The following is a 20,853-nucleotide window of genomic DNA, read 5'->3' on the forward strand; positions in this document are numbered from 1 at the left end:
GTAAAAATTTTCACGGCATTTTCCCCTCTGAAATAATTCCATAATACACAAATCAAAAATAGCTTGTGTGACAACTACATTTATCTTAATGTGCTGATTTCTGAAACATGCTTTGCGCATGAGAGCCGACTTTATCTGATTCCGGTTTCATAGATTGGCGCTCAATCTCTAGTCTAGAATATTTGTAGAAATTAAAAATGCAACGTTCCATTCATTTATTATCATTCAAACACAGAGGCTAGGCATTGAAACGAGAGTTACGTATGTAACTACGGTTCTATGAATTCTGGATGACCGCCAGAGGCAGTGCTTAACACTGGATGTTATCCATCGCGCATGCGCAGGTCGAGTATTTAATATCAACAAAGTCACACGTGACCGGGGATGACGTCGGGCCGCCCGTCTATATAAGGCCACGTCACTCTCCAAGATGTCCCTTCAGAATCTTCTCGCAAGATTCCGAGTGACAGAGAACTCTGGCGGTCATCCAGAATTCATAGAACCGTAGTTACATACGTAACTCTCGTTCTATTTCATTCTTACTGACCGCCAGAGGCAGTGCTTAACACTGGATGACTATTACCAACGTAGTCACGAGGAATCCTGTACCCACCTATTAGGAAGGGCCTGAGGGTTCCTGAATAACAGCTGCAGCCACTGCGTGGTGAGCAGCTACATTGACCCTGTAAAATCGGGCAAAGGTGCACGCTGAAGCCCAGGAGGCCGCAGCACAAATCTCACCTAGAGGCACTCCTCGTAGTGCTGCCCAGGAGGTGGAGACACTCCTGGTGGAATGGCCTCTGATCTTAAGAGGCAAAGACAGTCCTCTTGACTTGTATGCCTCCTCAATTACCTCCACCACCCACTTCGAAAGCCTCTGTCTGGACAGCGCTTGCCCCTTCCTCGGGCCCCCGTAGCAGACAAACAGGCCATCAGACTGACGAAAACCGGCAGTTTCCTGTATGTAATATCTCAAGGCTCTCACCGGGCAGAGTAGTTCTGCTGAACTAGCTTCCTCATCCGGTGGGTGTGAGGGGCCATAAGCTGCTAGCTCTATGACCTGATTATAGTGGGCCGAAGACAGCCTCTTTGGAAAAAAAGATGGGTTAGGCCACAGTGCCACCCCTGTGCCATCTGAGTTCCAGCGTATACACTCTTCACTCACTGACAACGCATGAAGCTCGCTCACACGCTTGGCTGACACGATCGCCAGAAGAAAGGCCACCTTCGCCGACAGCCATTTCAGTGGCGCCTGGTCCAAGGGCTCAAACGGGGGGAGACGGAGGGCTCCAAGTACCAGAGGTAGGTCCCATGAGGGAACCTTGACAGCCCGTGGGGGGTTCCTCCGCTGGGCTCCTTTAAGAAATCGGGTCACCAAAGAATGAGACCCCACCGTCCGGCTATCAACCTTAATGTGCCTGGATGAAATGGCAGCCACATACACTCTTAAAGTGGAAGCAGATAGCTTCCTTTCCAGTAAGGACTGCAAAAAACGCAGTATCATTGGCACTGAGGAACACTCCGGTACCTCTTTCTGTACCTCACACCACTTTGCAAATATCTTCCACCTGTTAGCATAAAGTGCCCTGGTGGAGGGAGCTCTTGAGTCCATAATGGTTTGAACTACCTCCTGGTCGCATTCCATTATAAGTGGATCAGGCCCCTCAAGGGCCAAACCCATAGCTGCAGGCACTCTGGTCTGGGGTGCCAGATGTGGCCCCCCAGCTGTGAGAGCAGGTCCCGCCTCTTCGGCAGGCACCATGGATCTCCGTCTAGCAGCCTGTACATTACTGGAAACCAAGGTCTCCCTGGCCAGTTTGGGGCAACCAGCAGGAGTCTGTGGTTCCCCTTCTGAACTCTGTGTAGAGTTAACCCTATCAGTGGAAATGGCGGGAAGGCATAAAGGAGTTGACATGGCCACGGATGTGCCAAGGCATCCTGTCCCATCGGACTCGTCTCTGACAGAGAGAACCAGAGAGGGCAATGTGTTGTGGACTCTGAAGCAAACAGGTCTACCTCTGCTGTGCCGTATTTGCTCCAAATTGCCTCTACTACCTCTGGGTGGAGTCGCCACTCCCCCGACGGAGGTTTCTGACGTGAAAGAAAGTCTGCCACCGTATTCTGTGGCCCTGGAAGGTACATAGCCCTGAGGCTGGAAAAGTAAGGGAGAGCCCATACAAGAAGTTGCTGTGCAACCTGTAATGACTGAGCCGACCTTGTGCCCCCTTGGTGGTTCACATTGTAGACGGCTGACTTGTTGTCGCATCGTACCAGAACATGTCTGCCCCTCAAGTATGGCAGGAATTGGTGGAGCGCTAAATAAATAGCACGGAGCTCGAGCACATTTATGTGCTGTGTCCTGTGCGGCGCACTCCAGAGCCCTCTCACTGCCCTGTGCTGCCACACTGCCCCCCAGCCAGAGAGCGAAGCATCGGTCACCACCACTTCGCGGCGTGAGGGGATCGAACCTAGTGCGACACCTTTGGCAAGATATGCCCTGCGTCTCCAGGGTTGTAATGCCAGGAGGCATTGACTGGACACCCTGACCTTCCTGGATCCGTGCAACCTTGGATCTAAGTGGAGGCCATTGGTCCAAACTTGGAACGGCCGCAAGTGAAGGAGGCCCAGTGGCACTATTGACGTTACTGACGTCAACATTCCCAACAGCCTGAGAAAAAGGCTGTACCTTACCCTCCTGTCCTCCCGAAAATGCAGGAGGATCTGGAGTATGGCCTCTACCCGCCGTGGAGACGGGAAGGCAAGCATTTGGACGGAGTCCAGGGTAATGCCAAGGAATAATACCTGTTGGCTGGGTATTAGACAACTTTTGCCGTAGTTGACTGTAAGACCCAACCTTCCCACATGGCCTAGGAGGGCTGTGGTGTTCTGCTCTGCCTGTTGCCGGGTTGGAGCGCAAATAAGCCAATCGTCCAGATAAGGGAGGATTTGTATTCCGGTGGCTTGCATTGGTGCGAGCGCTGCCCGCATGCACCTTGTGAAGATCCGTGGGGCTAGGGATAACCCGAATGGGAGGACCCTGTACTGGTAGGCCCGCCCTTCGAATGCAAAGCGCAGGTATGGCCTGTGATGTGGTGCTATCGGGACGTGAAAGTATGCATCCTTTAGATCTATTGATGTGAACCAGCTTTGCCGTGCGACGGCCTGGAGCACTTCCGCTGTCTTTAGCATGTGAAAGGGCAATACTTTCAGAAAACTGTTCAGCCCTCGTAAGTCCAGTATAGGGCGAAACCCACCCTCTTTTTTTGGAACTAAAAAATACACTGAGTAAAACCCACCTTGCTGTGTCTGAGGATCTACGATCTCGATGGCCTTCTTCTCCAGGAGGGTGGATACCTCCTGGCTGAGGGCCTGTCGCCTTGTGGGATCGCTGACTGTAGTCAGTCTGATCCCCCTGAAAACTGGGGGCCGGCGTCGGAATTGGAGATTGTACCCTTGGGAAAGCGTGGTCACCACCCAAGGGTCTGTAGTGCAACTTCCCCAGCAGATTAGGTGCTGCTGGGTGAAGCGCCCGACGCCCGGCCATGAGCCGTCAGTACCTGCCCCCACGCCCTCTTGGGGGCCTGGAGGGGGGAAACCCCGACCCCCGACCCCTCTGTGCCTGTGGTGCTGGCCTTGTGGGAGCCCGACGGGGTTGATAGGGTCGCTCAGGAGCTGGTGAGGTCCTGGAATAACCACTAGGACGTGCTAGCGGCAGAGGACGATTGGTGCCATAACCTTGTGGAGGCTGCTGCCTCGGTTGGGATGCAGCTCCCCGAAGGCAAGCAAACTGCTGCCGTGTCTGGTTAGCCTGGATGCCACGATCCAAGGCCTGTTGTGCTGCTGGGCCAAACAGCTCTCCCGGAACTACGGGGAGAGTGCGAAGGGTCCTCCGGCATGGCTCTGATAATGGGGACTGGGCCAGCCATACCTGGCGGCGAGCCAGCGTAAGCGACGCCATCAGCCTACCAAGCTCTCTGGTCATGAAGGCAAATGCCTGCAAAGACGTGTCACTTAGACTCTGCACTGAAGCATCTGCACTGGATGATTGCAAGGACTGAGACAGGGCCAATATCAAATGGGACAAGGAGTTCCCGATACGGCCCATACGTGCCGCTGTGTCGTAGCACTTTGTTAACAGGTCATCAGTGATGCGACACTGTGGCCTGGGACAGCGAGCATTCGGCCTCAACACCTCTTCTGGTGCCACAATGAGGGAGGCAATGGTCGGCTCTACGGCTGGCATTCGGTCAAGTCCATGCTTGCTGGCATTCTGCATTGAAGCCAAGGCCCTGCTGTCACTGGTGTGATGAGATAGAGATCTGGGGTCTGGCCAGCATCTGTGAAGCTCCTTAATATATGGCTGGGAGGGAGGCACAGAAAAAGTATCTTGTGGCGGGACACGCCTAAAGAATGCACTAGCTGGAGCGATATCTGCTGGAGCCTCATCCAACCCTAAGCGTGCCAGTGCCATTCGGACCACTGGCTTAACCGTGGCCGGGGAAGCTTCTGAGCCTGCCCTAGACCCACTCCCTACATGTTGGGAGCCACCTTCAGAAGCCTGGGTAGAAGCCTCTACCTCGCCCTGTCCCGGCCTGTCTTCATAGAACTGGCTACAGGAAGCCCTCGTAGACAGAGCATCTCCGTCCCATTCTGGTGTAGTTGGAGCCTCAGCCTGAGAGATTGACGCCAAACTGACTGGCTGAAGGTTATAGAGCAAACTCTTAATCTCAGCGAACTCTGACACTAGCTTGTCCACACTAGCTTTGGCAGCATAACCGTCAGCCTTCCTAGCCTTCTTCCTGGGCGGGGCAGCCCTGGGTGGGGAGCGTACTCGTACCACTGGTTCTCTTCCAGGCGGGGGAAGCTCACCTTCAACCTGAGGTCCTTCCACCTCAGCTAGTCTTGCCACTTTCAGCCCATGTGGCATGAAACTGCAATTCATACACTGACTGTCGGACAGCCCCTCTCTCAGGTGGACCACACCGAGGCATGCGGGGCATTCATCATGCCCATCTAGGGCTAGCAGTGGAGCCATGCAAGTGCGGCAACCATGTGAGCCTAACATGTTGGGGGAAATAAGCTATCAAAAAATAGTATTTTCCCAGAGTAAAGTAGTTACTAAATGGGCGAAAGCACCCAACAGTAATAATTTAACAAAAGTGCAGCAAACTGCTCAACGTAAGAAACTCAAACTAAAACAGAGTTCTGTTTTCTTTTTTTCAAAATGAATTAATTTTTCTTATTTACCCATTAGCCTCAACCGTAATGGGGAGCTTCTGCTCTTTAATTCCAAATAAGGGAGTACACGCTCTAACGAGCGAAAACACTCTGGGAGCCTTTAATTAACTTAAACGAAAGTTGCCACAAAAGGCAGCAGACGCCGGTAATGGCAATCTCCGATGCAGCGAGGTAAACAAAACAAAACGTAAGCTTAAGCGGGTGCCGAAAACAGAATCCCCTTATCTTACTTAACTTTAAAGCTAACACAGAGAGAATACTTACCTTAGCAGCCTCGCTACAGCTGATGAAGACGCTGTGTTAGTCTAGCGTGAGCCGAGCTCACCGGCGAAAACACCGGTATGCGGCGTTCAAAACAAAGCCGAGCGTGACTAATCGCAGCCCTTGGAGGACGAATTCGTGGCTCCAACCATGCGGTTGCAGGGCTACCAGCAAAGAGTCACCGGCTTATATTGCTTTTATTCAAGCTTATCTCTTACTCTAAACCTGTATTCGCTACTGCGAGAAGATACAAGGGACATCTTGGAGAGTGACGTGGCCTTATATAGACGGGCGGCCCGACGTCATCCCCGGTCACGTGTGACTTTGTTGATATTAAATACTCGACCTGCGCATGCGCGATGGATAACATCCAGTGTTAAGCACTGCCTCTGGCGGTCAGTAAGAATGAAATAGAACACGGCTATTGCTGACCCGATTATGAGTGGTTGGTCTAGATCCTGCCCATATTGTTGGGCAGGATGATGTAGGCTATAGCCTAGGTCTTTTGACACTGCCAAGCCAGTTCAGTTGCAGCTTGGCACGCCCGGCGATTTCAAGAGAAGGCGGGACTGCGCACAAAGTCTAGACCTTTTTAGAATAATTTGTATTATTGCAAACTCCCGAAGTTTTACATTTTTTTATGAATCACCACACCCGTATGCAATAATGGGTTCACGTCTGTTTGTAGACTACAAACACGATTAACTATGGTCAGGGATGTTCGTTACTGTCTAGACACGGTCCAATAAATAGTGAACTTCATCACAGCCTCACCGAACTGCCCACAGTCCTAAATGCAAACAATCGCAACAAAAAACGCCTGCAGAAATTCTCCGACACCCGCTGGTCTCAGCATGATTCATGTCTACAGTAGGCTATGTCATCATTTGATTTTATTATATGCCTTGTGACGTGGCGTTTGATCGGTACATTTCGGCTGCGCATGCATTTTTGGAATTTTAAATTGATGCAATAAATTATGTTGTTGTTGACTTCCAACATGTATCTATCTTTTCTGTTTTAATCTAACAGTAGATGGTAACCACTGTTTTTGCTTGCGAAATTGCGCCAGCTGGGCATTCCGTGGTATTGGATGTGTTTTAATAAAACGCATCCAATACACGGAATGTCCGCTGGTGACGCCACTGAGACTATAGTAGGCTAACGATGCTCTTAGCTATGGAAGCATATATGTAGCAAAATTCAAATGGCAATGCAATTTGGAATTACATTATGCATTTGACAATGCATTATGCAATTTTATAATGTAATTTGTAAATACGTTATTCAAAGTGTATTTTAAAATGCAAAGTGACAATGCAATCCTCAATTAAATTTGCAAAAGTTCTAACAATACAAATAAAATAACATTTTGTCAAATTCTTTGAGTTCCTTTATACAAATTGAAAAGCTATAGCGTCCCCGTGATTGCAATCCACTTCGCCACGCTCCGTGTGTTGCGATATTCAAATGACATTTCAATCCGCAAAACGGAATCCAAAACGGAATCCAAAGAGGAATCCAAAGAGGAATCCAAAAAGTCAATATGCAAAGTGGCAAACGTATCAGCCAATCAGCGTCTGGGCGGGAACTACGTCACTTGCTCGTAATTTCCTTGTTCACTTCTAGTTCTTTCGTATGTGTCAGGTCCATGGTCACCAATGGAGATTATTGATACGCTCCGAAGTTTGGCCGATGATGTGGAGAACAATCGTGTTGAAGACACAGATGCAGTAGATAGAGTGCGTGTTCTGGGAGATAGGATAGACGACTTATCCTCACGGGTACGTTTTGACGCCAGTGTGGTAAACACAAAGATTTCCAAAGTGCTACAGGCACTGGGTGCGAAACATAGGGTCGGGAGACCCACCGTCTCCACCCACTCCTCACCTACAAAGCTCTCCAGAACCTAGCCCCCAGTTACCTCTGGGACCTCCTCCAAGAATACACTCCCTCCCGCTCCCTCCGCTCAACCTCTGCTGGACTACTATGTATCCCCACATCACGACTCATAACAATGGGTGCCCGGTCATTCAGCTGTTCAGCACCCAGGCTCTGGAACTCCCTCCCCCCACACATAAAACAGTCTGACACACTAGAAAGTGACGTAGTTCCCGCTGGTGGCTGATACGTTTGCCACTTTGCATATTGACTTTTTGGATTCCTCTTTGGATTTCCTCTTTGGATTCCGTTTTGGATTCCGTTTTGCGGATTGAAATGTCATTTGAATATCGTAACAGAACACACGGAGCGTGGCGAAGTGGATTGCAATCACGGGGACGCTATAGCTTTTCAATTTGAATAAAGGAACTCAAAGAATTTGACAAAATGTTATTGTATTTTTATTGTTATAACTTTTGCAAATTTAATTGAGGATTGCATTGTCACTTTGCAAATTAAAATACACTTTAAATAACGTATTTACAAATTACATTATGAAATTGCATAATGCATTGTCAATTGCATAACGTAATTACTTATTGAATTGCAAATTGCAAATTGCATTGCCATTTGAATTTTGCTACATATATGCTTCCATACTTAGCATCCTACGGGTACCTCTGGAGTCCTCGTTAGCTACGAGGCGTTAGCGACGAGGACTCCAGGGGTTCACGACGTTCGTTACCAATGATGCTTTCGGGAAACGGTGTGAAAAATGTACAATGCTCGTATGACGCACTTCACGATCCACTTAGGCTAACGATGCTTTCGGGAAACGGGGCCCAGTTCTATCGTACCAACAGTTCATTTCCAGCCTGTATGTGATCTCGGCTGGTTCACCTTTTTAAAGCCTAATATCTTGGAAATTATGTAGACTATTCCTTAGATATTCAATAGGGGCAATCATATCCTCCTGCTGATTTTGTGATGATTAAAATGTATATTTAGGGATAATATTGCTGGAGAATATGTAGTTTATACAGTTTTCCAGGTTTCAATGTTGAGACTGGGACAGCCACTCACACACACATGGGATTTCCTTTTAACTTTAATTTTAATTATCTAAAAGTCAATTCACACTAGTCCACTATAGTACCTATAGAATTTTATAATTGTGTCCTTCTATATTTGTAGAGAAGATGGCATGTGAAAAAGGACAGGAATTAGAAGAAGTATGCAAGACAACAGTACTAGTGATGATGTTGATGATGATGAAGAATGTTTCAGCAGCTAAGTATGCCTTGTTCTCCCATCAGATGCCTGTGAACTAACACTGGACCAAAATACAGCCTACAGACGACTCTCTCTGTCTGAGAACAACAGAAAGGTGATGTTGGTTGAAGAGAAGCAGTCTTATCCTGATCACCCAGAGAGATTTGACTCCTGGTCCCAGGTGTTGTGTAGAGAGGGTCTGACTGGCCGATGTTACTGGGAGGTAGAGTGGAAAGGACCTGTTGTTATAGGAGTGACACAAAGAGGAATCACAAGGAGAGGAGGGGGTGTTGATAGAAAGATTGGATGGAACAACATGTCCTGGAGTCTTCATTGTTACGATGGTTGTTACTCCGCCTGGTACAACGGTAGTGAAACAGTCATACGTCTCCCCTCTGCTGGCTCTAGTAGAGTAGGAGTGTATCTGGACCGGCCTGCTGGCACTCTGACATTCTACAGAGTGTCCCCAGATGTAGATGGGTCCTCAGACACACTGACACGTATCCACACCTTCCTGTCCACCTTCACCCAGGAGGACCTCCAACCTGCGTTTGGGTTATCTAGTAATGCTGCCTCAGTGTCTCTGTGTCGGTTGTAGACACACACACACACACACACACACACACACACACACACAGACACAGACACAGACACAGACACACACACACACACTATGATTGGTTGATGGACTCAAGTAGAAGTAGTAGATACTTTATTCCTCCCCTTGGGGAAATTAACTATACTCCAAATTATTATTAACTTTTAGTGGGCTTCTGAAAGGTTTAACTTGATGAACAATTGAAGGAAGAGACTGTTAAGATATTCCATAGGGTTAATAAGCAGGTTTTACGACTATATTTCTAATAAAAATTGTATTTTAAATACTGATAGATGGTAAATCAAAACATGTTTATACTTCAATAATTTATATATTTTCCGAAATTAAGTTTAAAACTAATGCTCTGATAAAGTTTATACTTTGATAAGCCTAACATGGAACCTGATTTAAAGCTGATTTAATATTATATTCATAATATCTATAGGAAAAGATGTTGATCATGTTGTGAATGACTTTAAACTGAGTATTGATTCCTTGAGTTCCGTTGGGGAAAAAAACAGCAGCAGAACACGTTGTTATTATAGATAGGTGTACACCTGTTTATGATTAGTAATGTTCTGTTTTATTCCTTGTGTACACGTAAGGGACTATTTTTCTGTTGTACTGGTTAATAAAGCATCATGGTAATAAACAACTCAGTTGATCAACTGAATGTTCTTATGTGTTCAGCAGAGGATCAGTTTACACTTTAAGGTTAGGGGTTCACTTAATAAAAAGCACAACAGAGGCTTCATCTGCACACCAGCAAGTGCATTTCCATAATCAGACTCATACGCCCGATGAATGACGGAATATGGAGAGAATTCAAGAAAAGACCAGACAAGAAACAGACCCCAGCTATCGGCGTCTCTTCAGAGATGAGCCCTGCAGGCTGGTTGATACCCCCCCTCCCCTGTGGCGTCTAACAGGACCCTGAGCTTCCATTTTGCAGCACACATAGGTCAGTGTTTGAGGCGGTGGTGCAGAGCTGAAGAAGAAGGATCCTCTCCTTCTTTGCCTGGGTGTGTGTGCGAGAGGGCCCATGCAGGCCACCGCACCACAGAATCAGAACAGAACCTGTTCCATGAAGATTATCACAATCACACAAGTTTACCCACTTTGTTTGTAGCATGGGTAAGCCTGTAGTTGGTAAGCTTATAGAAGCAATGAGCTTAACTCTCAAAATGAAATGTCTCTTTCATAAGTTTGACCTTTTGTAAGTAAAAGGTCAAACTTATTCAAGACATTTCATTTTGAGAGTTAAGCTCATTGCCTAACTCTTGACCTTTTATTTACAAAAGCGAACAATACAAACAAAAAGGTAGGAAATCGAAATAAGGGCTTCTAGCTGTGTTTCTTAGGTCTACCTTGGACGCCATGACTCTGCAGAAGCCTTATTGGTCCATGCTAATATGCAATCGTAATAATAATCACATAGAATACAAAACATTTAGCATTTTTATGTAACTTAAGGTTTCTGATGCGAGAAGGCTTATAGGCCAGGGTGATAGTTCTATAGATGGCCTTCTATTAAATCCACAGACACTTACAGGACGGGCCTTGTGGGGTTAGGTGGACAGCCATTTCAGATTACGGTTGATGTAGGGCAGGCTCCCAGACGTCTTGGTTCCTGAACCAAACCTATCGCGACTACGGTCCAAAGGTTTGATACCTGGTTCTCAACATCAGATAGCGGTCGATGGAGCTACGTTGCTTCACTTGAACACATCAAGTCTTTAAAAGAGTTAGTCAAACTAGATTAAGCCAGTTGGAGACCTGCAGTTTGGTACAAAGCTCCCGAACAGTGACATGTCTGGAATTGTGAACGGTGACATCACCCCTGGGTGGCTTTTCATTCAGTGACCATTTGTATTTGGAGAAACCAGCTGAAACACCTTTGGGTGGGTTTAGATGACCGGACCTCTGTGAAACATTGGCGGGTCATCAGCGGATCATTTCCACAACCATAGAACCCTAACAACATACGCAAACTAGTGTTTTTGTTTTTTTTATTGTAATGACGGATTGTTACAAAACTGTTCAACTAAAGGGAACCAGCATGAATAGCCTTTCATAAAGTAATGTGTAAAACGTGGCATCAATTTAATACATAAAATAATCAAAAAGCATCAGACAAACCAAAAGTCATGTTCGAAAACAGCCACAGAACACCACAGCATGCCCGAGGTCCAGAACTCAGGAGCCATAGTTGGCCTCGTCGAAGGCCTTGCGGGCCCGCTTCAGCTCCTCGTTCATCGTCAGCAGGTCCTTCACTCGGGCGAACTTGCGGGGGTCCTTCCGGATCAGGAACACGATATCCTCCACCTGGACGCGGCCCTGGCGGCCGATGGACATGGCCTTGTGGGTCATCTCCGTGACGAACTCGATCACCAGGTCCTCCAGGATGTCCACGGACTCCGTGTAGGGGTTCTGGTCGTCCCCGAAGCCGTACATCATACAGCGGAGCTCCTTAGAGAACAGCCTCTTCCTCTTTCCGTGGCCCCCCGCCTCCAGCCCGCCGCCGCCGTCCTCCGCCTCCTCATCGTAGCCCGCCTCGTCCTCCTCGTCGGCCATCCGGACCCTGCTGCACCCCCTGGGGGAGAAACGCAACGTCAATGACGGCATCGGCAGGTGACTACCTATCTAAGCAGGGGATACACATGAACGGAAACAGTGAAATAAAAGCAGTTAATGCGAGAAAACGTTACCTTTATGTGATACTGTGGAGCCGAGGTCCGACCACAACAAACACCGCCTTACTTCCGCTCGGGTTCTTCTTCTACCGAAGACTGCGACGCAGCAGCGCCCTCTGGTGGCTGTCTTTAGATCCGGGTTTACTTTCAGAATAAAACCGATATCTGCCCTCATTTTCGAGAAATTGTTATCATATTATTTAATAGATAATTTAATGAAAATGTTGGTACATTCATCTTTATTCCTGTGTGGTTATTTTGAGTGTTGTGATCAGGTTGTGATGCTGCGGCGGGAGGTCCGCCAGGCGTCTTCGCTCTTCTTCGTGTTTTAAACCCGGGAGGGGTCATGTGACGAGGCGGAGGTCTTGGAGCGTGTCATCACAGTGGAAGTACAACACGAAGGTAGGGCAGACGTGTGTGTGAGTGGCAGTACAACACGAAGATCCAGCTGTCGTGTGTGTGTGGTTATTATTTATCTACCAGCAGTCCGCTGCCATGGAGGACTAATGCCGTCTGTGAGAGACTGCAGCTAACAAGGAGTTAGTGGACCCGAATGACACGTTTAAACCCCCGGTGAGTTCAACCCAACGAAGACTAACCGTTAGACAGATGGATAGAACAAAACTCCTTAACTGTAAAATCCCTAAAGTCTTTTAATTGTGTGATCATGGTGCATTTATTTGCATGAAATGAAACCCACACTTATCTGTTTGTTTAATGCTGCCCTTTTTGCCAGGGCTCTCTTGAGAAATGTATTTGAATCTAATTGACCCTTTTACCTGGTTAAATAAAGGTGTAGGCCTAATAAAGAAATCCAAATAAACAGAAGTCCAATATGATTCAATATGCCTCCCTAACCATGCAGACACCAATGTTATGTCAGTCTTTTCGTTGTGTTCGTTAGTTTCAGTTTAACCAAGAATGTTGAACTAGAAAATATGTTCATATGAATTAAGTTAAAAACCAGTCCAGGCACTTCTGGGTCCAGTACCCTGAAGCGAGTAAACACAGCTGCCATTGAAACCTGGTTTGTTCTCCGCAGGGTCTGAGAATGGGTGCTGGAGGAGTGTTTATGAGCTGATGAATCTGGTCCAGTAGAAGATAGATCTGGACCAGTAGGAGATGATCCGGTCCAGTAGGGACCCCCAACCTCCTGCTACATGGCGTGTCCCGTCCAGTTCCTCTGCAAGACGGTCCGGAACGTGGGCCTGGTTCTCTTCTACTACGTGTTCTCCATAGGCATCACCTTCTACAACAAATGGCTGATGAAGGTGAGCTCATGGGGTGGTTCTGCTGTCCCAGCTCATGTCTGGTTGAGCGTAGCCTGCAGCACTCGCAGAGCACGTCAGCTTCTATTGCATGAGTATGCCTGGCTCTATAGCGGACGGAGTTGAGGGCTCTTTATGGTTCTAGGGTTCACGCGACGCAAGGGGGTTACGGGGGTTATCGTAACCTTCCGTCGAGGCGACGCAGCAGCAGGTCCGCTTACTAAAACCCGACGCAGAACCATAAACGTTCACGACTGCGTCGAAGCGTCTGCGTGGTCATTGCATTGCGGGAACGTGGAACCATAAAGAGTCCTTTAGTACAGACCATAATAATATACTGTGAACTCTGCATCCAGCTTTAGTACGCAGTGCCTTACAGACTCAGAGTAGGCTGCTTGGTTCATCGTGAGGGGAGCAGTTGGTCACAAATGTTTCGGTCAAGATGGAAATTTATGGAAAGATGACGATAAAAATGGAGATAGGAAGTAGCTGTAGCTGTTTCATGGCTGCTCTTTCCTTCCTTTTGTGTTTGGTATCATCATTATGTTTTTACATTTAGGAGTTACGAATTTAGTTATAAGGCTTAGTCACATTGGGATGTATGTGTTTGTTATTATCATTATAAAGTTGTGTGTGTGTGTGTGTGTGTGTGTGTGTGTGTGTGTGTGTGTGTGTGTGTGTGTGTGTGTGTGTGTGTGTGTGTGTGTGTGTGTGTGTGTGTGTGTGTGTGTGTGTGTGTGAGACAGAGAGTGAGTGTGTGTGAGAGAGTTGTTGTAAATGCTGTTTATTTATTATGTGTTATCATATATGAGTGTTGTTGGAGTGAAGGTCCGGTTTCGTTGCAGGGCTTCCACTACCCTCTCTTCATGACCCTGGTCCACCTCACCATGATCTTCCTGCTGTCCACCATGACCAGGCACCTCGTCGCACGCTGGACGGGGAAGCCGCGCGTGGTCCTGAGCTGGAGGGTCTACTTGGTCAAAGTAGCTCCTACAGGTACACACACACACACACACACACACACACACACACACACACACACACACACACACACACACACACACACACACACACACACACACACACACACACACACACACACACACACACACACACACACACACACACACACACACACAGTATGTCTCAGGGATTCTCAACGATTGCTGATCTATTCACTTTCCACCTTTGCACAAAATGGAAACCATAAATAGAGCCACGAAATGCGAAAATGGGTGCACGAGAGATAACGGGCTTGTTATCATATCGGTGTACTTAGCGTCCAGGGATAGATTAAGTAGACCAAAGTCCAAGTGCTTTGGAGACTATTTCAAAGATTTAAAATAAGCTAAAGATAACATACTCATGTATAGTTGAGACAGAGAGCTATTTCTAATGAGAAACTGTGTTCACAGTAAGCTGCTTGAGATGAAAGTGGGTAAAGCTTTCACCCCATAGTACGATGACCAGTTCATGGTTCTGCTGATGTAATGCCGTGTCCCTCTCCCTCTCCCTCTCCCTCTCCCTCTTCCTCTTCCTCTTCCTCTTCCTCCTCCTCCTCTCCAGCCCTGGCTACGGTCCTGGACATTGGCCTGTCCAACTGGAGCCTCCTCTTCATCACCATCAGCCTGTAAGATGGTATTCTAATACGACCGTGATGTTTGCAGAGGCTGTTGTCTGAAGACTTGCTAGAGAGGTTTGACAGATCCGAGCGGTGTCTAAACACTGTTCCACCCGTTCCCTGCAGGTACACCATGACCAAGTCCTCCGCTGTCCTCTTCATCCTCTTCTTCTCCCTCGTCTTCAAGCTGGAGGAGCCGGTGGGTGACCGAGCCAATCACTGATATTGATCTTCATCAAGGATCGGTGATAGCCTGATTGATTAAACTCGATTAATTTAAACAGGATTTATAGGCACTGGAAATAAACATTTACACTCTCCCCCTTCTCCTCACTCTCCCCCTCTCCCTCCTTCTCTCTCTCTCGCTCTCTCTCTTCCCCTTTCACCCTCTCTCTCCCTTTCCTTCTCCCCCTTTCTCTCTCACTCTCTCCATCTCCTTCTCTCGCTCTCTCTCTCTCCTTTCACGCTCTATCTCTGTCTTACTCTCCATCTCCCCCTCCCTCTCTCTCCCTCCCCCTTTCTCCCTCTCCGCCATCTCTCCCGTCCCTTCCTCCCCCAGAACCCGTACCTGGTGGTGGTGGTGGTGCTGATCTCCAGCGGTCTGTTCATGTTCACCTTTGAGTCGACCCAGTTCAACATGGAGGGCTTCCTCATGGTGCTGCTGGCCGCCTTCATCGGGGGCATCCGCTGGACGCTCACGCAGATCCTCATGCAGAAGGCGGAGCTGGGTGAGCACCCGCCGACACACCACCCTGACTGAAGACACCACCCTGACTAAAGACACCACCCTGACCTGACACCACCCTGACCTGACACCACCCTGACCTGACACCACCCTGACCTGACATCACCCTGACCTCAGACACCACCCTGACCTGACACCACCCTGACCTGACACCACCCTGACTGAAGACACCACCCTGACCTGACACCACCCTGACCTGACACCACCCTGACCTGACACCACCCTGACCAGACACCACCCTGACCTGACATCACCCTGACTAAAGACACCACCCTGACCCCAGACACCACCCTGACCCCAGACACCACCCTGACCTGACACCACCCTGACCCCAGACACCACCCTGACCCCAGACACCACCCTGACCCCAGACACCACCCTGACTAAAGACACCACCCTGACCTGACACCACCCTGACCTGACACCACCCTGACCAGACACCACCCTGACTAAAGACACCACCCTGACCTGACAACACCCTGACCCCAGACACCACCCTGACCCCAGACACCACCCTGACCCCAGACACCACCCTGACCTGACACCACCCTGACCCCAGACACCACCCTGACCCCAGACACCACCCTGACTAAAGACACCACCTTGACCTGACACCACCCTGACCTGACACCACCCTGACCTGACACCACCCTGACCTGACACCACCCTGACCTGACACCACCCTGACCTCAGACACCACCCTGACCTGACACCACCCTGACCAGACACCACCCTGACTAAAGACACCACCCTGACCTGACACCACCCTGACCCCAGACACCACCCTGACCCCAGACACCACCCTGACCTGACACCACCCTGACCTCAGACACCACCCTGACCTGACACCACCCTGACCCCTGACACCACCCTGACTCCTGACACCACCCTGACCCCTGACACCACCCTGACCCCAGACACCACCCTGACCCCAGACACAACCCTGACCTGACACCACCCTGACCTGACACCACCCTGACCCCAGACACCACCCTGACCCCAGACACCACCCTGACCCCAGACACCACCCTGACCCCTGACACCACCCTGACCCGACACCACCCTGACCTCTGACACCACCCTGACCTCTGACACCACCCTGACTGAAGACACCACCCTGACTGAAGACACCACCCTGACTGAAGACACCACCCTGACCCGACACCACCCTGACCCCTGACACCACCCTGACCCCTGACACCACCCTGACCCCTGACACCACCCTGACCCCAGACACCACCCTGACCCCAGACACCACCCTGACTAAAGACACCACCCTGACCTGACACCACCCTGACTAAAGACACCACCCTGACTGAAGACACCACCCTGACCCGACACCACCCTGACCCCTGACACCACCCTGACCCGACACCACCCTGACCTCTGACACCACCCTGACTGAAGACACCACCCTGACTGAAGACACCACCCTGACCCGACACCACCCTGACCCCTGACACCACCCTGACCCCTGACACCACCCTGACCCCTGACACCACCCTGACCCCAGACACCACCCTGACCCCAGACACCACCCTGACTAAAGACACCACCCTGACCTGACACCACCCTGACTAAAGACACCACCCTGACTGAAGACACCACCCTGACCCGACACCACCCTGACCCCTGACACCACCCTGACCCCTGACACCACCCTGACCCCTGACACCACCCTGACCCCAGACACCACCCTGACCCCAGACACCACCCTGACTAAAGACACCACCCTGACCTGACACCACCCTGACTAAAGACACCACCCTGACCCCACACCACCACCACACCCTAGCCTAAACACGAGGGCTCCACAGACAATGACCTCCCTCCACCCTGTAGCTTGGGGGGCCCTCCACCCTGTAGCCTTGGGACCCTCCACCCTGTAGCCTGGGGGGCCCTCCACCCTGTAGCCTGGGGGGCCCTCCACCCTGTACCCTGGGGGGCCCTCCACCCTGTAGCCTGGGGGGCCCTCCACCCTCTAGCCTTGGGACCCTCCACCCTGTTGCCTGGGGGGCCCTCCACCCTGTACCCTGGGGGGCCCTCCACCCTGTAGCCTGGGGGGCCCTCCACCCTCTAGCCTTGGGACCCTCCACCCTGTAGCCTGGGGGGCCCTCCACCCTGTACCCTGGGGGCCCTCCACCCTGTACCCTGGGGGCCCTCCACCCTGTAGCCTGGGGGCCCTCCACCCTGTAGCCTGGGGGGCCCTCCACCCTGTACCCTGGGGGACCCTCCACCCTGTACCCTGGGGGCCCTCCACCCTGTACCCTGGAGGGCCCTCCACCCTGTACCCTGGGGGCCCTCCACCCTGTAGCCTGGGGGCCCTCCACCCTGTAGCCTGGGGGGCCCTCCACCCTGTACCCTGGGGGACCCTCCACCCTGTACCCTGGGGGCCCTCCACCCTGTACCCTGGAGGGCCCTCCACCCTGTAGCCTGGGGGGCCTCCACCCTGTACCCTGGGGGGCCCTCCACCCTGTAGCCTGGGGACCCTCCACTGTTTTTACAGTGTGTGTTCTGTCCTCTCTCGGTCCAGGTCTCCAGAACCCCGTGGACACCATGTACCACCTGCAGCCTCTCATGTTCCTCTGCCTCTTCCCCCTCTTCCTCTTCAACGAAGGTACCTCACCACAGTCCCCTTCTTTACATCTCTGCCCCGACCCCCATGAGCATGGGAAAGGTTCTGGAAACATCTCTCCCCCCCCCCCCTCCAGGTCTGGGCGTGAGCTCGTCGGAGAAGCTGTTCCGGGTGGAGCACCTGCCCCCCCTGCTGTACTCCCTGCTGACGCTGAGCCTGGGGGGGGCGCTGGCCTTCGGCCTGGGCTTCTCGGAGTTCCTCCTGGTGTCCCGGACCTCCAGCCTCACCCTCTCCATAGCGGGCATCTTCAAGGTCGGCCCCCCCCCTCCTCTGTTCTCCTCCTCACCTCCCCTTCTCTCCCCCCCCCCCCCCCCTCCTCTCTTCTCCTCCTCACCTCCCCTTCTCCCCCCCCCCCCCCCCCCTCTGTTCTCCTTCTCCCCCCCCCCCCCCTCTGTTCTCCTCCTCACCCCCCCTTCTCCCCCCCCCCCCCTCTGTTCTCCTCCTCACCTCCCCCCCCCCCCTCTCTGTTCTCCTCCTCACCTCCCCCCCCCCCCCTCTCTGTTCTCCTCCTCACCTCCCCCCCCCCCCCTCTCTGTTCTCCTCCTCACCTCCCCTTCTCCCCCCCCCCCCCCCTCCTCTGTTCTCCTCCTCACCCCCCCTTCTCCCCCCTTCTCCCCCCCCCCCCCCCTCTGTTCTCCTCCTCACCTCCCCCCCCCCCCTCTCTGTTCTCCTCCTCACCTCCCCCCCCCCCCCTCTCTGTTCTCCTCCTCACCTCCCCTTCTCCCCCCCCCCCCCCCCTCTGTTCTCCTCCGCACCTCCCCTTCTCCCCCCCCCCCCCCCCTCCTCTGTTCTCCTCCTCACCTCCCCTTCTCCCCCCCCCCCCCCCCCCCTCTCTGTTCTCCTCCTCACCCCCCCCCCCCCCCCTCTCTGTTCTCCTCCTCACCTCCCCTTCTCCCCCCCCCCCCCCCCTCCTCTGTTCTCCTCCTCACCTCCCCTTCTCCCCCCCCCCCCCCCCCCCTCTCTGTTCTCCTCCTCACCCCCCCCTCTCCCCCCTGCTCCTGCAGGAGGTGTGCACCCTGCTCCTCGCGGCGGGCTTCATGGGGGACCGGATGAGCGCGGTGAACTGGCTGGGCTTCGCCGTGTGTCTGTCCGGCATCTCGCTGCACGTGGGCCTCAAGACCTACTACTCCAGGAGTAAGTTAGCCTACTTACAGACATGTCATCTAGTCACACACTGATTTCTGTTAAAAAAAACAACAACATGCGTAAAAACATACAACAAGTGCGTCCATTAAGTGCGAGGGCGTACAGTAACACAACAACCCGGCATTCATGCCTGCTGTGTTCTGTCCCCTCAGACAAGGGCCCCTCGTTAAGGCCCCTAACGAGCAAGAGCTCGGAGCTGGAGCTGCCTCTGCTGCGGGCCGACGAAGACGAGGACTCGCCCGGGGGCGAAGGCTCTGACTGCGGACAGGAGATCAGTCTACACTGACGTCACGGAGACACCCGACGACTGCTGGGACGTCACTCAAATCAGGAAATAACGAGCGACCTCGGGAAAACAGTGTCTGTTGTTTATGGCATCGCAAAAGGGAGGAGCCGACTCCGCCCTGATGTCACGGAAACGGATTAATGTTATGACACCACAAAATAGGAAGTAACCGTTCTGACGAAAACGATCCAGAAGCTTTAATTGTTGTTTTTAATCCAGCTGCCATATGTCTGTTTGGGGTTAACTGGGGTACTAGTCATAGTGAGTTAAACCCATGAAATAACCATTGATGTCGATGATGGGCATGTGAGGGTCACGTTCGAGGGCTTGAACGCTGTGGACCGAACCAAAAAAGTATTCCCGGTTAGTTTAATTTTTTTGTTGTTGTTGTTGTTTCGCACTCGTTTTAATTTTTGTTGAGGAGATAATATTATAGGCCTACGACTGAGTTAACCCTCGCGCAGCTAGCTCAACTCTTATGTTTCTCCCCTACCGTTTGTTTTAAAATGCTCTTCTGAGCATGTCAAGTTTTGATTGTGTTCTCAGCAGTGTTAAATGACATCGACCAGATGTTTCATGACGACGCAAACACAAAATACTCATCAAGACACGAAAAATTTTGAATTTCAGCTGATTCAGTTGATGCAAGGTATTCGTACGACAGTTACCAATCATTGTAGGTAACTGGACTGTGCTCCAAGCGGAACGAGTCCAGTCCCCAGCCGATAGGCAGCTGTTGTGCAGCTCCCAGCCTTACAGTTGGACTAACAATGGGCGACTTATTTATGAGATTATATCTGCTACTTATCTCCAATTATTTTTGTTGGACGATTAATTAAAAATTCAGGCAGGGGTTTTCCCTAGAGCTCTCCAATTAGCAAGTCAAAAAAGAATAAAAATGTTAGGACATGTTAATGATGTGTTCTGCCTTGTTATGGTGTGTTTTAATGTGTTATAACATGCTATGACGTGATGTACATGTGATGACGCCAGAGACCTGTACAGAGCAACCTCCACGTGCCTTGTCTGCCCCGTGTTGCCACGCTGGACCAGAGGAACTTCTAACACGGAGAAAGTAATGGATGCTCGCTCAGTTGAAAGCCGTATGTCGGGACAGGTGTGTGTCTCTGAAAGCTTTGGTGCAATTGAATAAATGATTTGGGGGCGTCCACAGAAATCCCGCTCCTCTACTCGTGTGTTTAATCCAGC

The 20,853-nt window shown here is 51.0% G+C and overlaps 3 protein-coding genes across 10 annotated transcripts in view; 2 read left to right on the forward strand and 1 right to left on the reverse strand.

Annotated features, from left to right (window-relative positions):
- Positions 1–9,931, forward strand: part of LOC132462987 (NACHT, LRR and PYD domains-containing protein 12-like) — a 123,534-nt gene extending 113,603 nt beyond the window's left edge. For all 8 annotated transcript variants that reach the window (XM_060058821.1, XM_060058826.1, XM_060058836.1 and 5 more), the window contains one exon: positions 8,697–9,931. In XM_060058821.1, coding sequence (XP_059914804.1) covers positions 8,697–9,250 — 554 coding nt within the window. In that variant the 3' untranslated portion in view covers positions 9,251–9,931. The remainder of the gene's footprint in view (positions 1–8,696) is intronic.
- A 1,311-nt stretch (positions 9,932–11,242) lies between these two features.
- On the reverse strand, positions 11,243–11,996 carry taf13 (TATA-box binding protein associated factor 13). The gene has a single exon (XM_060059338.1). It carries the CDS (start codon positions 11,873–11,875, stop codon positions 11,447–11,449), a length of 429 nt encoding a protein of 142 aa, XP_059915321.1. The 5' UTR covers positions 11,876–11,996; the 3' UTR covers positions 11,243–11,446.
- Positions 11,997–12,279: 283 nt separating this feature from the next.
- Positions 12,280–20,821, forward strand: slc35c2 (solute carrier family 35 member C2). The gene is made up of 10 exons (XM_060059195.1): positions 12,280–12,516; positions 12,986–13,214; positions 14,057–14,207; positions 14,778–14,841; positions 14,959–15,031; positions 15,392–15,560; positions 18,111–18,194; positions 18,289–18,464; positions 19,217–19,346; positions 19,511–20,821. The coding sequence occupies exons 2-10, from the start codon at positions 13,104–13,106 to the stop codon at positions 19,642–19,644; spliced, it is 1,092 nt and encodes a 363-aa protein (XP_059915178.1). The 5' UTR covers positions 12,280–12,516; positions 12,986–13,103; the 3' UTR covers positions 19,645–20,821.
- The last annotated feature ends 32 nt before the right edge of the window (positions 20,822–20,853 follow it).

Source organism: Gadus macrocephalus, chromosome 1, assembly GCF_031168955.1.
Source record: "Gadus macrocephalus chromosome 1, ASM3116895v1".
Classification (NCBI taxonomy): Eukaryota; Metazoa; Chordata; class Actinopteri; order Gadiformes; family Gadidae; genus Gadus; species Gadus macrocephalus.

Excerpts from the sequence above, each read along its gene's own strand:
- slc35c2 (XM_060059195.1), top strand. The coding sequence starts at position 13,104 with ATGGCGTGTCCCGTCCAGTTCCTCTGCAAGACGGTCCGGAACGTGGGC. Across the intron at positions 18,195-18,288 it reads CCTCTTCCTCTTCAACGAAG|GTCTGGGCGTGAGCTCGTCG; the intron begins GTACCTCACCAC and ends CCCCCCCTCCAG. Across the intron at positions 18,465-19,216 it reads CCATAGCGGGCATCTTCAAG|GAGGTGTGCACCCTGCTCCT; the intron begins GTCGGCCCCCCC and ends CTGCTCCTGCAG.
- taf13 (XM_060059338.1), bottom strand. The coding sequence starts at position 11,875 with ATGCCGTCATTGACGTTGCGTTTCTCCCCCAGGGGGTGCAGCAGGGTC.